The sequence below is a fragment of the Microcebus murinus genome, chromosome 9, assembly GCF_040939455.1.
Source record: "Microcebus murinus isolate Inina chromosome 9, M.murinus_Inina_mat1.0, whole genome shotgun sequence".
In the NCBI taxonomy this organism is placed as follows: Eukaryota; Metazoa; Chordata; class Mammalia; order Primates; family Cheirogaleidae; genus Microcebus; species Microcebus murinus.
In genome coordinates this window covers 98,107,719-98,125,539 of record NC_134112.1, presented here as the reverse complement: position 1 = coordinate 98,125,539, position 17,821 = coordinate 98,107,719, and the positions used below count along the sequence as shown (strand labels likewise).

At 58.9% G+C, this 17,821-nt stretch overlaps 4 protein-coding genes across 10 annotated transcripts in view; 3 read left to right on the top strand and 1 right to left on the bottom strand.

The window, feature by feature from the left end:
• Nucleotides 1-8,199, bottom strand: part of AGAP3 (ArfGAP with GTPase domain, ankyrin repeat and PH domain 3) — a 58,231-nt gene extending 50,032 nt beyond the window's left edge. For 2 of the 4 annotated variants that reach the window (XM_012786186.3, XM_012786184.2), the window contains exon 1: nt 7,582-8,198. In XM_012786186.3, the coding sequence (XP_012641640.1) occupies nt 7,582-7,906 (325 nt within the window). In that variant the 5' untranslated portion in view covers nt 7,907-8,198. Of the gene's footprint in view, nt 1-7,581 lie in introns of all 4 variants that reach the window. The other 2 variants (XM_012786185.2, XM_076006732.1) reach the window with 2 other exon arrangements.
• CDK5 (cyclin dependent kinase 5) overlaps nt 2,993-17,821 on the top strand; it is a 36,303-nt gene continuing 21,474 nt past the window's right edge. Inside the window, exon 1 of the mRNA XM_076006737.1 lies at nt 2,993-3,002. The gene's annotated coding sequence lies outside the window, so the exon portion shown is untranslated. The remainder of the gene's footprint in view (nt 3,003-17,821) is intronic.
• TMUB1 (transmembrane and ubiquitin like domain containing 1) lies at nt 2,999-13,209 on the top strand. Its single transcript, XM_012786176.3, has 4 exons — nt 2,999-3,002; nt 10,860-10,907; nt 11,732-12,150; nt 12,397-13,209. The coding sequence occupies exons 3-4, from the start codon at nt 11,762-11,764 to the stop codon at nt 12,746-12,748; spliced, it is 741 nt and encodes a 246-aa protein (XP_012641630.2). The 5' UTR covers nt 2,999-3,002; nt 10,860-10,907; nt 11,732-11,761; the 3' UTR covers nt 12,749-13,209.
• On the top strand, nt 13,468-17,741 carry FASTK (Fas activated serine/threonine kinase). 4 transcript variants are annotated; one of them, XM_012786167.2, is made up of 10 exons: nt 13,468-13,650; nt 14,430-14,852; nt 15,351-15,530; nt 15,657-15,793; nt 16,281-16,494; nt 16,595-16,754; nt 16,970-17,061; nt 17,133-17,268; nt 17,343-17,457; nt 17,530-17,741. In XM_012786167.2, the coding sequence occupies exons 1-10, from the start codon at nt 13,569-13,571 to the stop codon at nt 17,635-17,637; spliced, it is 1,647 nt and encodes a 548-aa protein (XP_012641621.2). In that variant the 5' UTR covers nt 13,468-13,568; the 3' UTR covers nt 17,638-17,741. The 4 variants fall into 4 exon arrangements, with proteins under 4 accessions (XP_012641621.2, XP_012641620.2, XP_020145244.1 ...); XM_012786166.2 differs by having other exon boundaries at nt 13,469-13,650; nt 15,654-15,793; XM_020289655.2 differs by lacking the exon at nt 13,468-13,650 and adding an exon at nt 13,697-13,908 and having other exon boundaries at nt 15,654-15,793.

Sequence of the window (17,821 nt, the reverse complement as noted above, 5' to 3'; positions counted from 1 at the left end):
AGAACCATCTAGAACAATCTTAGAAGCAATAACCAAGCAGAGGGGGCTTCAGAGTGATGGCAAGTCCACAAACCTTCACAACTCTCCTCGAACAACAGTGCCAGGGCTTCTATGGCAAAAAATCCTCCAGGCAGAGAAGCGACATCCACGGGTCCCTGCAGCAGCTCAGCAGTGGAGGGGGCACAGCAGGGGCCCTGAGTGGCGCCAGACCTCTGGGCCTGCCCTGCTCCCTGGGACTGGGCTTTAATTCTACTCTAAGAGCTTAGATTTCGGGTTTGAAGCCATCAAAACATCAAATTAAAAGGCAAAGAGAAATCGCTGTAGGCAGGCACCCCGACAGTGGCCAGGAAGGGCGATGGCAGAAAAGAAAGAAAAATCCACCGTGTGAACAGGCACAGAAACACCCAAGGCACAGCCACCCGGGACCAGGCTGTGTACAGTGGGGACGACCAGCCTCAGTCTCCTCGGTGGCCCAGGGGACGGCACCGTGCACTCCGCTCAGGGAGCAGGGAGGCCAAAGTGCTGACCAAGGCCGAGACGAGGGAACAGGCTGTTTCCATCCCTGGAAATCGGAATGGCCCTTCTGGCGGCCGTGTGCCTGTGCCCAGCAAAAGTCCTAAAAACGAGCAGACCCTGAAGTCTGGCCATTTTCTTCTGGGAATTTGTCCGAAGGAAATAATCAGAGGCGTATGTGAAGAATACACAAGAAGCAGTATTCCCTGGCGCAGGCCTCGGAACAACGACGAACGTCGGATAGGTGCTTCCCACGTGCCAGCCCTGCTCTGAGCACACTGGGCGTGGGACCCTGCCAGTGCCCGGCACAACCGAGACACAGGCGGGGGCTCTGTGACGATCCCTCCACCTCTCAGGTGAGGAAACTGAGGCACAGAAAAATCTCACCTCTCCCCCACGCGATCTCTTCCAATTCTCAGCCCCTTGGGGGCTGCAAGGAGCAATCTCCGCGTGCTCACGGCCAAGGCCGGCTCTGAGAGATGCCCGCTCAGGCCCTTGCTCGACAGGTTCCGAATATCCCCACAGGGTCTCAGCTGGTAGCACAGGCACAGCCAGAACGTGACTCTAGGAAGACCGGCCCAGAGCTGGGGGTCCCTCGCCCGAGTTCTCACAGCCAGTTGGTGGCAGAGCAAGGACGAGAACTCCCAGCCCAGGGAGCAGCCAAACACGCACATGAGCAGAGGAGCCTCCTCTTGTGGTTCTGTGAGTCTCGGGCTCCCCTTTCTCCCAGGGAAACGTTTTCCACAGAACCTCACCGCTGCTGTGAGACACTAGTAACACCAAATCCATCGAAGAGTAGCTGACAGGAGAAAAGTCTAGAAGGCCGCACACCAGACTGCTAGCAGCAGACGCCTCCGGGGAGAGAAGGGGCCGGTGCAGGCCCCTCCCTTCTACTTCCTTCTACACTGGAATGGGTTTTGACAAGCATGCATTTATTTCAGTCACTTAAATATTTAAGTGAAATTTTTGAAAAATAATATTTTAAGGCCGGGCGCAGTGGCTCACGCCTGTCATCCTAGCACCCTGGGAGGCCGAGGCGGGCGGATTGCTCGAGGTCAGGAGTTCAAAACCAGCCTGAGCAAGAGCGAGACCCCGTCTCTACTATAAATAGAAAGAAATTAATTGGCCAACTAATATATACAGAAAAAAAAAAAATTAGCCGGGCATGGTGGCACATGCCTGTAGTCCCAGCTACTCGGGAGGCTGAGGCAGGAGGATCGCTTGAGCCCAGGAGATTGAGGTTGCTGTGAGCTAGGCTGACGCCACAGCACTCACTCTAGCCTGGGCAACAAAGAGAGACTCTGTCCCAAAAATAATAATAATAATAATATTTTAAAGTGTTTCTCGAGCAAGCATCTACCTACTGTATGCTACATCCATGCTGCTCCTGGGAGGGAGAGACACTACAGAGAGCCAGCATTCAGGGGGAGATTCGAGACATCAGAAGAAAACTGTAGCAGGGAAGAGGAGTCCCAATTCACCCTTAAATCATACTCTAAACTCTTCTAAGAGTCAAACTCAGGTCAGTTTGACTCTCACATAATTTCCTTTAGAAGCAACTTATAAGGGCTGATGGGTGTGGCCCACCAAAATGCATCCAGTCCATTCTGCGAGGCGAATCTGGAGTAGCAAAGCCAGATAAAAATCCCTGGTTCTAATACTCACCTCGTCGCCTCGGGGAAAGTTACTTAATCTAAATCCTAAACTGTATCACTTGCAAAATGGAGATGACACTTGCAAACCTAAAACACAGCCACCCCTGGGAAAATAAACGGAGAGCTGCAAAGTGCAGCAGAGCGTCACAGCCCCGTGCAACCTCCGCCCCGCAGGGCAGGCAGTCCCTTCCCGGCCTCAGCTCCAAGCTCCCAGGTGAGCTGGCCCAACCCTCGCCCTGCGGGGAAAGCAATCCCATCGGACTATAATTTCGAGTTACCTGCATAGTGAAAAGAATGAGGGCAGCACTCAGGCAATGCCACGTGGGGTCACAGGGGTTCTCAGAGGGGTGCCTGGCTCCCCCAGCCTTAACTCCCCCAAGTTACGCCTGCTTTCAAAGGGCACTTCGCCCCCTCCTCTTCCGAGCCAGAGGTGCGCTGACAGCTGGTGGCCGGCTCGGGAGCGCCAATCAACAGTGTGGCACTGGCGCGTGAGAGCCCCCTCAGAGGTTAACGCTCCCCTGCCACCCCGGCGCCCACGGGACAGGATGAGGCACCATCTCACATGGCTTCTTGGAACGTGGGGAGGCAGAAGTAAATACACACGGGAGAAAGCAGCAAAACTCCTTCAGCGGGTTCCTGCCTGCCTCCCCCCGACCTGTGCCCCATGACTCAACGCCCCGCTGCTCCCCGAACACCTCGCACGCATGTGTGCTTCCTGCCCCGCTGCCTTTGGGATCTGTTCCCTCTGCACGGGAACCTCCCGAGCCCCAGGCCTGGCACACATTTGATGAACAGCATAAATGATATAGGACGACAGGCAGGTGGTACATGGGGCAAGGGCTGCTTCGTTTGTGGAGTATCGTCACATGGGAGGAGCCAGCGCTCAGCGACCATGAATGGGGCAAGGGAGCCTTCCTACCACACTCAACCCTGAGGTTAGGCAGTCTGAGGTCAGGCTGGGTAGGTCTTCCCGCCTCCCCTTCTGACCCCGAGGAAAAGGTCTTCTAGTTTTTTTGAGACAGGGTCCCACTCTGTTGCCCAGGCCGGAGTGCAGTGGCATCATAATAGCCCACTGCAGCCTTCAACTCCTGAGTTCAAGGGATCCTTCTGCCTCAACCTCTCAGGCTGCTGGGACTACAGGTGCACATCACCATATTCAGCTAAATTTTTTAATTTTTTGTAGAGATGGGGTCTTGCTGTGTTGTCCAGGCTGGCCGCAAACGCCTGGCCTCAAGTGATCCTTCCACCTTGGCCTCCCAAAGTGCTGGGATTACAGGTGTCAGCCACTGTGCTGGGCCAGGAAAGTGGGCTTGATGAGGCTTCCCTAGTCCGACCTTTGCCCTGGTGTCCTGAAAATCTGGGCTTTGTTCTTCCCACTCTCAGTACCCTGCTGGTACCTCCTACAGGCTGAGATCTTCTCCCCATGGGCACCAAGCCCAGACCTTCTGACCCCTTCTCTCCACTCCTCCCCTTTGATCACCTGTTTTCCACTGTGCTGGATGCAACTGGGCCACACAGTAGGAGCTAAATAAATGTATCTGGAACAAACGCAGCTTTCCCCAGCTACTAGCACCCACATGGATATCTTCTTTTTCAGAGTTCCTAGAACCCTTGTGTGCAAAGCCCCATATAAGCAACCCCGCCTCCACCACTCACTCCCTAAACCAGCTAATGGCCAGAATGGCCCGGGAGGGTTAGAGATGGAGATCCCAGACCCTGGCCCGGAGCTCCCCAGTCAGAGTCCTTGGAGAAAGCCTGGGCAACACAATTTAGCAAGTCCGCAGGTGGGGCTTATGGCCAGGCTGGGGACTGGCACCTGAGGACCAGTGAGAAAGGCAAATTAGCTCACAAGAGAGTGCCCCAGGCTCTAAAATGCATACCCTGTAACCATCCTCCCAGATTTAATCACAGGACAAACAGGAAACAAGACACAAAACCCCAGGCAAGCAAGGGTGTGGGCTGTGGGGTGGCCCTCTCACTACTGCTCTGAGCCCCCGCCCACAGCCCCAGGGCCCCCTTTTCTGTCTGGCCTTGGGTCAGTACCTCTCTAGTTAGCCCCTTTAGGATGTCACTAAGCTCAGAGCCCAGGGCAAGCAGGCAATCTGTGCACAGGATGAGCAAGCCTAAGAGGCCAGCTGGAAGCTCAAAAGAACTTCACTGGGGTTTTCCTGTTTGTTTGTTTGTGGTTTTTTTCCAAGAGACAACAAAACAAAGCCCTAGAGGGAAAACAAAGGGGAAACTCCAGCAAGTCTTCCAGCTGAGGAAGCCGGGTTCCCGTTCTGGCAAGCACAACAGTTGCCATATGGCACACAGACACAGTCACCTCCTCTTCCAAGTCCTGTGCCCCTCAGGAACCTTGAGCTGGGGCTCCAGGCCCTCCCTGGGAGCAGCCCTCCCCTGTGCACACCCACCAGCCAGCAGGCCTTTCCAGGCCCCTGGCCCCAGCCCTGGGACTGCTTCTCCGAGCTCCTGACTGGCCTAGTCCAGCCTCTATGTTCCACACACCCAGTGTCCCTCTTCTGGACTGCATCCCTCTCTCCAGGATGCAGCCAGGAGACCCCAGCAAGTCAGAGGAGCGCCACTCCCCGGACGCGAGAAACAGCTGAGCTGGGAGCCAGGGGCTGGGCTCCCTCCCTTCTCTGAGCTCAGTTTCCCCACCAGTGAGGTGAGGGTGGCTCAGAGGTTCTGCACATGGAGCCTTCTAACTCTGCCCCAGCTCATGGCTGTACTTCTTCCACTCCCTTAGACCAAGTGATGGACAGGTTTTCTCCTTCCTTGGTCTTTGGTGGGAAAGGAGCTTTCCAAAATGGTCTGCCTCCACTCAAATCCTATCCTGAAACACAGGAAAGCTGACCGTCCCCCTGCTTCCTCCTGCCCTGGACATGGTGTCAGAGGTGACTCAGAGCAGTAGAGAGAGGACAGGAGGCCGGGGCGTCCACTGCACTTCCTCAGTGCCAAACAGTCCTAACTGTACCTCCCAAGTCACCTTCAGAGCTGGGATGAACCCTTCACCGAAGTCTTGTAAAGGAGACTATGTTGCACACCCTGCAAATGTCACCTTTCCACTGAGAGGCTCGCCCCTCAGGATCCGAAGCACAGGATCCGGCTCCTAGTGACATGTGTTTACGTAACAGCCAGGTCTGCTGGGCCCTAGGGGGGCCTCAGTCTCAGTCCAGGCTCCGAGTGAGTTTGGAAAATCCACGCCCCGGAAAATCCACGCCTCTCTCCCCTCCCAGAAGGAAGACGGGGATGCTGCTTCACAGGACAGAAGCAATATGGTTTGGCAGATGGAGAGGGCTTCTATCGCAGGAAGGATATGGGGCAGAAATTCAAGGAGCGGGTTTTTTCTTTTGAAGCCAGCCTACAGCAAAAACGCTGGAGTGACAGAATAGGGAAGCAAGAGGGTTGAGGTGGGTAAGAAAGACAGGCCCCAGGAGAGAGGATGGGAGGACCCACCAGGAGTGAGCAGGGCAACAGGGACCAAGGGAGGGACAACAGAGCTGAGAATGCACATGGGAGAAGCAGCAGCTGGGTCAGTCCGGTGACAATGAGACATCGGGTCTCAGGATTTCACAATAGTGATGCTGAGCTTCCAGGCCAAGCAGATGGGACCATGGGGCATTTCCAAATTGCAAGGGGAAGTTGGCCATGGGAAGAGCTCTAGTAGGGGGAATTCCGCCTGTCACGCTGAATTTAAGATGGAGGTGAAAAACCCAAGTGCATCCCAGGAATCATGGCCTTCCCATCACAGAAGGCTTCCCATAGAGATGCCCAGCTGGGGAGGAGAACCCAGCTGACCCTGCCTCTCCCTGCTCTGGGAAGGGCTCTGCAGCAGACGCTCCTGGGCTGGCCCACCAGGTCTCCTCACCCTCCAGGAGGAGCTGGGGGAGGTAATCTTGGAGTTGATCAGGAATTTCTTTACTTCCTCCAAGGGACAGTGAAGTTGCAGCAAATGGTACCTCTCCCCACCCCACCCCCTTCAGATCTAGAAGGAAAAATTGGTCATCTGCTCTCTTTGGGGCCCCAGGCTCACACAAATGCCATCTCAGGGTCCCCAGCCACAGCAGTGATTCAGGCCATTTACTCAGATCCATGCTAATGAGTTTTTGCTGTCACCTAATTAGTTCACAGCAAACCCACCCTTGAGAGGAAAGAGATAAGACTGGGTGGAGGAAAGGACAGAAGGAAGTCAGATGGGCATGTCACAGCACAGAGGCAGGATTCACTCCAGTTCCACATGGGGTCCTCTACTCCCAAGAGACCCAATACTCCTTCTGCAGCTATGGGGACCTCTGAAAGCAGACGGGGAATGTTCAAGTGCAGGAACCCGAAGAGCATCACACAAGGAGCAGGGGCAGTGCGGCACTAACTGTAAGGCCCCGCTAGTGGACAGGCCCCTGCCCACAACTCCACGTCACAGCAAAAAGCCTTGGCTCTTGCTGCATTTCCACTAAGACGGAACCCACCACCTGCTGGTGGGCGTCCCCCTTCAAACAGAACTGGAGGAGAAAGCAGATGGCCAAGGCGAGGCCCATCTGTCCGCCAGCCCTGGAAGGTCACCATGCCACTGGGTGCCTGCGGCTGCGACCAGCCCTTACCACACCAGAGGTCGTGTGGCATCTGCCAGCAGCGTGCCCCCACTTCCTATGGCCCTCGGCAGCGGAAAGCCTAGGGCCCAAAAGCCCAGAGAAAGGGGCGCTGGGCAGCGCAGTGGCCCGGGGTTTCCCGTCCTCCGACGCCGGGTGCGGCGTTCCTGGAGGTCAGTCAGAGCCCTGCAGCTCCGCGCCTGCCTCCGGAGCTAGCAGCCACGGATGCCCGGCGCGCGCGGAACCCGGCGAAGGCGCCGATGGACAGTCCGGTGCCACCCACGCGGTCGCTGCGCCCCAGCACTAGGCCCAGCCCTCTCCCGCTTGGCCTCAGCAGCGTGGGGGGTGTGCGTCGGGAGAGGCCGCCGCGGCGAGCGCCACCCTCCGGGGCCCGCGGGCGCTAGGCCCGGGAACACTGCCATCCACTAACGGGAGGCTCCGAACCCCCGCCCCACTGCGGGCAGGGCCCGGGCAGCGGCCGACAAGTCTCCCAGGTCGCGGCCCCACCTCCTGGCCCGCCTCGGGGTCCTCTGCCGCGCCCACCCTCCCTGGCCATGCCTGAAGGGATCTGGCCCCAGCCCCCAGGGGCGACACCACCTTCGCGCCCTGAAGCAGAAAACGCGTCCTCTGGCCCCAGTGTCCCTGGACGAGATATGGCGAAGCCTGCTCGCTGGCTATGCAGCGCCAATCAGCAAACCGCGTGGCTCGGACCTCAGGCGCGGGAGGACCCCCGACAGGGACAGCCTGGCCGGTCCAGGCCGTGGACCCCTGGCTAGCTCTGGAGGGGCCACCGCGCTCCAGCTACCGCAGCCCCCGGCTCCGCTCACCCTCGATAGAGATGACGTGCTCCCGGATCTGGTTCTGCAGCGCCAAATCCTCGATGCGCTCGATCAGGTCGTAGATGGCGTAGATATTGGGATGCACGGACTCGAAGCGCTGGATCTCGGCCCGGATGGCCGCCGAGTTGGAGAGTGCGAACTGCTGGGGAGGCCCGCTGGCCAGCTGCTGCGAGGGGCCGCCGCCGCCCCCGGCCCCGGGCCCCGCGCCGCCGAACTGCCCGCCGCCCCCCGCGCCGCCGCCGCCGCCGCCCCCCGGAGCCGCCAGGCTCTGCTGCTGCTGCGGGCTCTGCCCCCCGCCCGCCTGGAAGTTCATGGCTCCGGAGCCGCGGGGCCCGAGGCGGGCCCGGTCAGGGCCCGGGGCGGCGCGGCGGCGGCGAACGGGCGCGCGGGGCTGGCGGGCCGGGACTACTGGGCCGGCGGCGCGGGGCTAGTGCATGGGGGCCGGGTCCAGGGGCCGAAGCCACGAGGCGCCGCCGCGCACGCTGTGGCCGCCGCTGCTGGGCGCTTCCCGGCGCCGCGATCCCGCTGCCTCGGCGCAGCCTCCAGCGGCAACAACAACGGGACCGGGAGCGCGCGGCCCGGGCCCTCCCCCCGCGTCATGCGCACGCACCGCCGCCCCCGCCGGCTCCGGCACACGCAGCCCGAGCCCCCTCCCCGCCGCCCCCGCCCCTCCTGCGCGCCGGCCCAGCGCCCCCGCCCGTCGCTAGCTCGCCAGCTCCGCAACCTCCGCCCCCGCCGCGCTCCAGCCCCGGCGCCCGGCCCCTCCCACTCAGCCTCGGCCCTTCCGCCTCCTGACCGGCCCCCACCCACACCGCCTGGAGGGCCACCCGCTCGCGGGGGACAGCTGCCCTGGCCTCCTCCCGGCCCAGCTGTCGCTTTCGCCTCCCTGCTCTTATCTGGGCGGGGTGTCCGGTCTCTGGGCTATGCCCAAGCAGTGCCCTGCCCCGGAGGGTGCTGATGAGCGCGACTGATTGGCCCAGGAGCCCGCCGAGGCCCTGCTGCTCCTAGCTTACAGAGTCTTGCCTTCAGTACGGCACAGGCTTCCCTGTCCCCAGGCCCTGAAGTCAACCCTAGAGACCACCCCGCCGCTGGAGGGTTCTCTCCCTGGCTTTCTGCCCCGGCTCTCCACTGCCGGCTGCGGCTCAGAGGCTGGGATGCATTCTTAGCCACTATTTCCAGTTCTCCCTGAGCCTTTCATCAGTGAGCCCCTGGAAATGACACTTTGAACTACAAAGTCCCAACTCTTATCCTCTTGTGACTGGCCTCTCCTAAAAGTCACTCCCTGGTACCCCGGACTGGGGGTGTCGTACATCAGCGTGGCTCACAGCAACCTCAATTTCCTAGGCTCAAGCGATCCTACTGCCTCAGCCTCCCGAGTGGCTGGGACTACAGGCATGCGCCACCATGCCCGGCTAATTTTTTCTGTATATATTAGTTGGCCAATTAATTTCTTTCTATTTATAGTAGAGACAGGTCTCGCTCTTGCTCAGGCTGGTTTTGAACTCCTGACCTTGGGCAATCCGCCCTCCTCAGCCTCCCAGAGTGCTAGGATTACAGGCGTGAGCCACCACGCCGGGACTCAACATCCCTTTTAGATGCCTAATTAGAACTGACAGCAAGAATTTGCACCAGGTACACCTGCCAAAAGAGATGCTAAGGGTAAAGAGTTGCCCCAGCAAGCAGCACACACCTGTTTTAGCACTGATGGGCTATCTACGCATCTGTCTTCTATTAGTATATGAGTCACATGTAGGCAAGGAGAGGATCTGCTTCACCATTGTATTTCCAGCATCTTGCACAATGCCTGGCATGTAGTGTATATTTAATAAATGTCTATATCATGAATTAATGGGAGGGAAAGAACTAGAGATAAGTTTGTTCCATACCTTATAAATCTAAACTGAGATTCTCAAAGCAACATTTGGGGCACTTGCTGCCACAAGTAGACATGAGCTATGGGAAGACTAGGGTAGATTATTTTTGATCAAGACTGGCCTGTAAAATTTGGGATGTGAAATCTCTGTGGCTACAGTACGGCACAGGAGCCCAGAGGAAAATCCACAGAAATCCACAGGCCAGGTTGGTACTCGACATTCTCTAAACAGTAGCATGTTAGGGACCTGGTTTCTGAGCCCAGGTTTGAGTAGAGAGAATGTACTAGGTGAGTAAACATCTATGTGACCCATACATAGTTTTCATTATTTTTTAATAAAACCATCTGATTTCTTCCTTACGATTGACCTACAAGATATTTTCTAGGAAGGGAGAAACATGCTCAAAGAGATTCAATAGGCGGGTGTGGTGGTGGCTCACACCTGTAATCTTAGCACTCTGGGAGGCCAAGGCAGGTGGATCCTTTGAGCTCAGGAGTTCAAGACCAGCCTGAGCAAGAGCAAGACCCTGTCTCTACTTAAAAATAGAAAGAAATTAGCTGGACAACTAAAAAAAACATAGATATATATAAAATTAGCTAGGCATGGTGGTACATGCCTGTAGTCCCAGCTACCCAGGAGGCTGAGGCAGGAGGATCACTTGAGCCCAGGAGTTTGAGGTTGCTGTGAGCTAGGCTGACTCTACAGCACTCTAGCCTGGGCAACAGACTGAGATTCTGTCTCAAAAAAAAAACAAAAAAAACAAGAACTACAAAAGAGATTCAATAACCCACCCAAGGTCATATAGCTGATAGGCACAAAATAAGGGATCAAGATTTGTGCTGGGTTCCAAAGTTCATGCTTCTTTCACAGTCTTGCCAGGGGCAAGGTGGAGGAGGGGACCAGAGAAAGGCGCAACCCTGGGGACAGGTATCCTTAGACAGCCTGGTTGAGCAGCCTATGGGTACTGGTCTTCGGGCTGAAGTCAATTTGGGAGTGCAAAGTGCCTCTTGGCGTCCATGTTGACATAAGGATTAGCCTGGGTAGGAGCCACCTGAGCTCCCCAGAGCTTCATCACTGCATCACCAATACGGTCACTCTGACGTGCTCCAGATGACGTTGGTGTCTAGAGTGACAGAGGCCCGGGCTGCTGGCGGGGAAGGGAGCGGGTCCTGCTGCAGCCCAAACCTCTGGGGACTAGCATAACTCCCAAAGCCGCTCCCTGCCGACACCCAGGCGGTCAGCCGGAGTCAGGGAACCTGCCGAGCCTCGCACGTGGGTCCGCAGGGCGGCGGGCAGGGACAGCCCGGCGCCGGACTACAAGTCCCACAATGCCCCGGGCCGCGGCGGCGGGGAAGGAGGGATGCCTCAGGTGCCAGCGACCTCGGCTCTTCCAGCCCGGAAGTGCCCGAGGGGCCGAGATGGAGCTGGCTGAGCCAGGCGGTGAGTCCCCGCGCTACGACCGCGCCCACCCCGCCGCCCAGGGCCCCAGCTGGGCCCGGCTCGCCCCGCCCCGGGATCGCCGTGCCCTCTGCGGCTCTGGGGGGCGGGCAGATGGGAGGGCTGATGAAGGAATGGAGGCGGGGAGGGTGAAGATCCGGGCGGGATCTGGGGTCTGGCGGCCGGCTGGGTTTGGAGAGGCTTCCAGACGAGGCGCAGAGTCGGGCCGCCGCGGGGTGGGGTTTGAGGGGACCAGGAAGGGGCCGATTTCAGTGGGTGGCAATGCTTTGAGGCTCCAGATTGCCAAAGGGCGGAGTTTGACGTTTGGTGTGGGGGAGGTTTTGGGAAGCAGCCCCGTGCCACGGGTGGTGTGGGTAAATCGTAATGCGTGGGGGTAGGATGGGGGCCTATTTCTCTCCTTGAAGAAACTTTAGTGACAGAGTAGATGAGCTTTGGGGTGAAGCAGGTGAAAGAGTAAACTTTGGGATGAAGTGGACGGAAGAATAGATATAAGCTCTTAGGGGTGAAGTCTGGTGGAGGTTAAATTTTGGAGGCGGGGTCGCTTAGAAGGTCAAGGCCCTTACCTTGAGATAGGGTGTGGGTGAACTGGGGAGTTAAAGACCTAGAACTCAGGTTACAGACAGTTAGGACTTGGGGTTTGGAGATGGGAAGAGACATGAGGAGGCAAGTTTGGGGCAACTGGGAGCCAGAGCAGTCTGTGCCCTGGGGTGGGTAAGGAGACAGGCTTTAGGACTGTGGGAGAGTGTGGTGGGTGGAGGGCTCCTGACCAGGGAGCCCACCCTCACAGGTTCTTTGTGCCTCTCCAGCTCGGTAGCGCGGCGGGCAAGGCAGGCGCCATGACCCTGATTGAAGGGGTGGGTGATGAGGTGACCATCCTTTTCTCGGTGCTTGCCTGCCTTCTGGTGCTGGCCCTTGCCTGGGTCTCAACACATACTGCTGAGGGTGCGGACCCACTGCCCCAGTCCTCAGGGACCCCAACGTCAGCGCAGCCCGGTGAAGCCATGGCAGCTACCAACAACATCAGAGGAGAGGCCCCAGGGGCTGAGCCCCCCAGCCTGAGACACAGAGGTCAAGCTGCACAGCCAGAGCCTAGCCCAGGGGTCAGAGCAACACCGCCACCCCCGGACTCCCCACAGGAGCCCCTAGTGCTACGGCTGAAATTCCTCAATGATTCAGAGCAGGTGGCCAGGGTCTGGCCCCACGACACCATTGGCTCTTTGAAAAGGTAAGGGGGGAAGAGGGCAGGAGTGAAAGCTAAATAGAGTGGGAATGATCATGGCCACCAGAGAGATCTGAGACCTTCCCCTCATTCTAAGCTCCCCAAATCGCACACCACACTTGTTCCCCTGTGGCAAACTGACCCCTCAGAGGCCATGGCCCTGGTGGCATGTGGAGGGTGGAGTGGTGTTCTAGGGCGAAGGACTAGGGTTGCCTGAGGCCTGCTCTCTTACCCAGGTCCCTCTCTCCTCAGGACCCAGTTTCCAGGCCGGGAACAGCAGGTACGACTCATCTACCAAGGGCAGCTGCTAGGAGACGACACCCAGACCCTGGGCAGCCTTCACCTCCCTCCCAACTGTGTTCTCCACTGCCACGTGTCCACGAGGGTTGGGCCCCCACATCCCCCCTGCCCCCCGGGCTCGGAGCCAGGATCCTCCGGGCTGGAAGTAGGCAGCCTCCTCCTGCCCCTGCTGCTGCTGCTGCTGCTGCTGCTCTGGTACTGCCAGATCCAGTACCGGCCCTTCTTCCCCCTGACGGCCACTCTGGGCCTGGCCGGCTTCACCCTGCTCCTCAGTCTGCTGGCCTTTGCCATGTACCGCCCGTAGTGCCTCCACGGGCTCTTGGCAGTGCTGCTGGCCCCTCCAGACCTTGCTCCCCACGCCGTGGTGGGAGCTGCTGTCTGCCCGGGCCTGCCTCTCCGGCCTGCCTTTTCCCACTAACTTGGAGCCCAGCCCTGCGCCGCAGAGGACTCCGGGGGCTGGCGGAGGCCACTCCCTGTGACCTCCATGGCTCTGGGCCACCTCCTGGGGCTGCTGGCCCTCAGCTCCCACGGACAGTCGGCTCCTCAGGGTCAGGCACCTGCTGTCACTGCCTGGGCCCTGGGCAGAGCCGGGCAACCCCCCTGGGCCCGTCTTAGTGTTCTGCCCGAGGACCCAGCCACCTCTTGTCCTGACAGCTCCTTGGGCTGATTTAGGGACCCAAGGACTGTGGGAGGCTGGCGAAGGAGAGCTGGGAGGGCAGAAGAGTTCTCTGGAACCTGTGCAGATTAAAGTAACTGTGAAGTTTTCTCTCTTGGTGTGTGTGTGTGTGTGTGTGTGTATGGAACTTGTGGGGCCGGGGAGCCCTTGCCTACTGTGAGAAACGGAGTGAACGGCAGGGACTGGGCCCCAAGTGCTGACCAACCGGCCTTCCCTTCGCCCCTCCGGCCGCCAGGCTTTAGCTTTTGGCTCTCTGGCCCCGCCCCCGGCTCCAGCCCCGCCCCGGCGCCGCGCGCGCACTTCCTGGAGGCGGGGGCGGGGCTCACGGCGCCTGGGCTCGCAGGGCCTGCCGGGAGCCACGTCTCCGCTGGCCGAGCGCAGCGCAGGGATTGGCGTCTGGCGGCGCTCTGGGGGGTGCTGGGAAGATGGCGGACTCGGTGGCCCGCCGATGAGGAGGCCGCGGGGGGAGCCCGGCATCCGGGCCCCGAGACCGACTGAGGGAGCGACCTGCGCGGGGCCCGGGGAGTCATGTAGGGGTGGCGCCTACGCGGCGGGCAGCGGGAGGGCAGCGGGAGCTGGCGTTGGCGGCAGTGGCCACGGTCTCCTGACGTCCCCGGACAGGGGTGGGTGTGGGGGCTCCCGACCTCGACGACTCCGCGCCATTGCAGAGCTGCGTACTCAGGCCCCACTTGCACTCTGCGAGGTGGGCACTGCATTCTCATCTCATGGGTGAAGAGACTTAGGCAGAGAGACGGAGAGGAAGCCCGTTGTCCAAGGTCACGCCGCTGGTAAGTGGGAGCGCCCAGCATGGAACCCAGCACCGTCCGGCCTCGGAGCCAGCGTTCTGCCCTCCGTGCCGCCACCGCCTCCTGCGGGAGGGGGAGGTGGTCCGAAGGGTGCTTCGCATGGCCACTTGGGCTCCAGACTGGCGCGACCACTAACCCGGTTAATGACCTCGGGCTTAGCTTAAGCGGCCTCTTGGCTGCTCTGGGCCTTGGTTTCTCCACCTGTGAAATGAAGTAATGCCTGCCCTGCTTTTTTCTCGTGGGCGTGTAAGAAGCTTCAGAGAAGATGATGCATATGGAATTGCTTTGTAAATAGTGCTGTGCTGAGCACACTGAAGGATTATGATTACGATTTCAAAAGAGTGGAAGGAGGCAGAGCAGCGGGTGGGGGAGAGGACCAGAGCAGTCACAAAAGGCTGCTCTGACACCAACCCCCTCTAAATGGGGAGTGAGGTAAGGTATAGATAGTAGGTGTTTCTCCTCTTTGGAGAAAACCTCACCCCCTTTTCTGGCCCGCCCCTCAGGGTCTCCATCACCCAACTCCATGCTTCGAGTCCTGCTCTCTGCCCAGGCCTCCCCGGTGCGGCTGTCTGGCCTGCTGCTGATTCCGCCAGTACAGCCCTGCTGTTTGGGGCCCAGCAAGTGGGGGGACCGGCCTCTTGGAGGATGCCCCAATGCAGGCCCTGTGCAGGGGTTGCAGCGGCTTCTGGAACAGGCGAGGAGCCCTGGGGAGCTGCTGCGATGGCTGGGCCAGAACCCCACCAAGGTGCGCGCCCACCACTACCCCGTGGCACTTCGTCGTCTGGGCCAGCTCCTAGGGTCTCGGCCACGGCCCCCTCCTGTGGAGCAGGCCACACTGCAGGACTTGAGTCAGCTCATCATCCAAAACTGCCCCTCCTTTGACATTCACACCATCCACGTGTGTCTGCACCTTGCAGTCTTACTTGGTGAGGAGGGGTTTGAGGAGGGCATGGGGGTTGCTGGGTGCTAATGGAAGAATAGGGAAAGAGAACAGTAGAGGACCTGAGTTCACAGAGACTTAACCTCTCAGGTTTTTGCCCAGGAACTGCACGTACCCAGGCACACTTCCCTTCCTGTGATGGTAGATGTCGTGTGAGTTAAAGATTCTTTCCAGCCTCACTAAGTTGCCACCCCAGGTCCCCTCTATAATAGAGTGCTCTTGGGAGCCACTACAATTTGTCAGTTGGTATGAGATGAGAGACTGACTGTTTGCCATCTTTGTGTAAATAAGATCTTCCCCACAGACTGCTATGATACCTCACATTCACACAATATTTTACATTTCTTCAGTGCTTGTGCTTAAACTCTAGCACACATTCCCACTCAGGAAATGGAGAGGAGAAAGGTGGAGCATTCACTAACCCCATGCTTAGAACAGAGCAGCACTGCTGTTACTAGGACTGCCTTTGACCTCTCCCTCTCAGGCTTTCCATCAGATGGGCCCCTGGTGTGTGCCCTGGAGCAGGAGCGACGGTTCCGCCTCCCTCCGAAGCCACCTCCCCCTTTGCAACCTGTCCTCCGTGGTGGGCAAGGGTTAGAAGCTGCTCTGAGCTGCCCCCGTTTCCTGCGGTATCCACGGCAGCAGCTGATCAGCAGCCTGGCAGGTGCTGGAGGGGTTTAAAGGCAAATTGGGAGGGTGCTGAGGAGGAAAAAGATGGGCTGAGGTGGAATTTAGCCAACTGGAGGGTCTGGCCTGAGGGTCCAGTGTGATAGGCTGTTCTTCACAGAAGCGAGGCCAGAGGAACTGACTCCCCATGTGATGGTGCTCCTGGCCCAGCACCTGGCCCGGCACCGGTTGCGGGAGCCCCAGCTTCTGGAAGCCATTGCCCACTTCCTGGTGGTCCAGGAAGCCCAGCTCAACAGCAAGGTGGGCTTGCCTCTCACCTTCCCATGCTCCTGAGTTATCCTCAGCAACATCTTCAAGCCCAGCCCCCTGTCCAGCTTGGTTGGTCTCTTCCTGCAGCAAACACACCAGCAGACTGCTTGCTCTGTCCCCTGGGACCCCCATCTTTGCTCACTCTCTGGCTTGCTCTACACCCATAACTAGCATGTGTGCCTGGAGCTCTGCAGTTTCCTCAAGCACTCTTAGCACCATCCTAGCTTCATCAATCCCACTCCTCAAAGCCTTCAGGGCCAGACCTCACAGAGATGTCCTCCCTGCTTGTTTGGTGACTAGTCTGCAGCTTACTACTGCTTATGCTGTTGAACTTGTGGTGTGTATGTTGAGGGTAGAGGAACTGTTCTGCTTTACAGCAATGTTACAAACGTGAAGGCCAAGCCTCCCCAGGGCTCAGCCTGCAAAAGATACTGGAGAAATATTTCTTGCTGGGTAATGAACTGCTCTTCCTCCACAGGTGGTACAGAAGTTGGTTCTGCCCTTTGGGCGGCTGAACTACCTGCCTTTGGAACAGCAGTTTATGCCTTGCCTTGAGAGGATCCTGGCTCGGGAGGCAGGGATGGCACCCCTGGCCACAGTCAACATCTTGATGTCACTGTGCCAGCTTCGGTGCCTGCCCTTCAGAGCCCTGCACTTTGTCTTTTCCCCGGGTTTCATCAACCACGTCAGTGGTATGCAACATGGTGGCTGGCTGGGGCCCCAAGGGCTGGCAGGCAGGGGAGAATGGGGAGGTCTGCAGCCCAGTGCACCCCAGTGCCCCCATCTCTGCAGGCACCCCTCACGCTCTGATTGTGCGTCGCTACCTCTCTCTGCTTGATACGGCTGTGGAGCTGGAGCTCCCAGGATACCGGGGTCCCCGCCTTCCTCGAAGGCAGCAAGTGCCCATCTTTCCCCAGCCACTCATCACCGACCGTGCCCGCTGCAAGTACAGGTGGATGGGTAGCCTGGGGTAAGGGGAGGGGACTAGCCCAGAAGAAGACAGTAGAAAGCCAAAAGGGTCCCGTGAGCTGCCCAAGCTGACTTTTAAGTCAATGAATAGTGGGCCCCGAGGCAGCAGAGGGGTTTGCCCAGGGTAGTGATGCTGGACAGGGACACCCTAGGATGAGACTCCAGGCCCTTCCTGCTATCAGTGTCCTTTTCCCTCAGTCACAAGGACATAGTAGCTGAGGGGCTGCGCCAGCTGCTGGGAGAGGAGAAATACCGCCAGGACCTGACTGTGCCTCCAGGCTACTGTACAGGTGAGCTCTGGGCGGGTGGCAGGCTGGGGAGACGGACCCCTGGCTGAGGCCACTGGCCCTTCTCCCCCCAGACTTCCTGCTGTGTGTCAGCAGTTCTGGTGCTGTGCTTCCTGTGAGGACCCAGGACCCTTTCCTGCCATACCCACCAAGGTCCTGCCCGCAGAGCCGGGCAGCCTCTAACACCACTGCCCACGACCCCGCCCAAAGGTAAGGGAGGCAGGGCACAAAGCCTTGGCCACCTTTGATGACAGCACCCGTGAACCATGTTCTTCCCCCTCCAGGGTGGTGCTGATGCTGCGAGAACGCTGGCATTTCTGCCGTGATGGCAGGGTGCTGCTGGGCTCACGGGCCCTGAGGGAGCGGCACCTGGGCCTAATGGGCTACCAGCTCCTGCCGGTGAGTTTCCCTGCCCTGCCCCGCCGGCACCCTCACTCTCAGCCGCAGGTAACCTGCTGCCTCTCCCCACAGCTGCCCTTCGAGGAACTGGAGTCCCAGAGAGGCCTGCCCCAGCTCAAGAGCTACCTGAGGCAGAAGCTCCAGGCCTTGGGCCTCCGCTGGGGGCCTGAAGGAGGATGAGGGGTTGCAGCTGGGGTTTAGGATGCCCCCCCCATGGGGGGTGACAATTTGCACTTTGGCTCCCTATGTTTTGGTTTTTCATTAAAGTCCCTTTCCTTCCCTGTTGCAAGTCTTGTTTCTGGGACAGGGGCAGGGCCGGGTCCCCTACCTCTTCTCCATCAGTGCCCCCCCACAGAGACAAAAG

Coding starts and splice junctions, on each gene's coding strand:
- TMUB1 (XM_012786176.3), top strand. CDS start 11,762: ATGACCCTGATTGAAGGGGTGGGTGATGAGGTGACCATCCTTTTCTCG. Junction 12,151..12,396: donor ACCATTGGCTCTTTGAAAAG/GTAAGGGGGGAA, acceptor CTCTCTCCTCAG/GACCCAGTTTCCAGGCCGGG.
- FASTK (XM_012786166.2), top strand. CDS start 13,569: ATGAGGAGGCCGCGGGGGGAGCCCGGCATCCGGGCCCCGAGACCGACT. Junction 17,062..17,132: donor GCCTCCAGGCTACTGTACAG/GTGAGCTCTGGG, acceptor TTCTCCCCCCAG/ACTTCCTGCTGTGTGTCAGC. Junction 17,269..17,342: donor GCCCACGACCCCGCCCAAAG/GTAAGGGAGGCA, acceptor TTCCCCCTCCAG/GGTGGTGCTGATGCTGCGAG.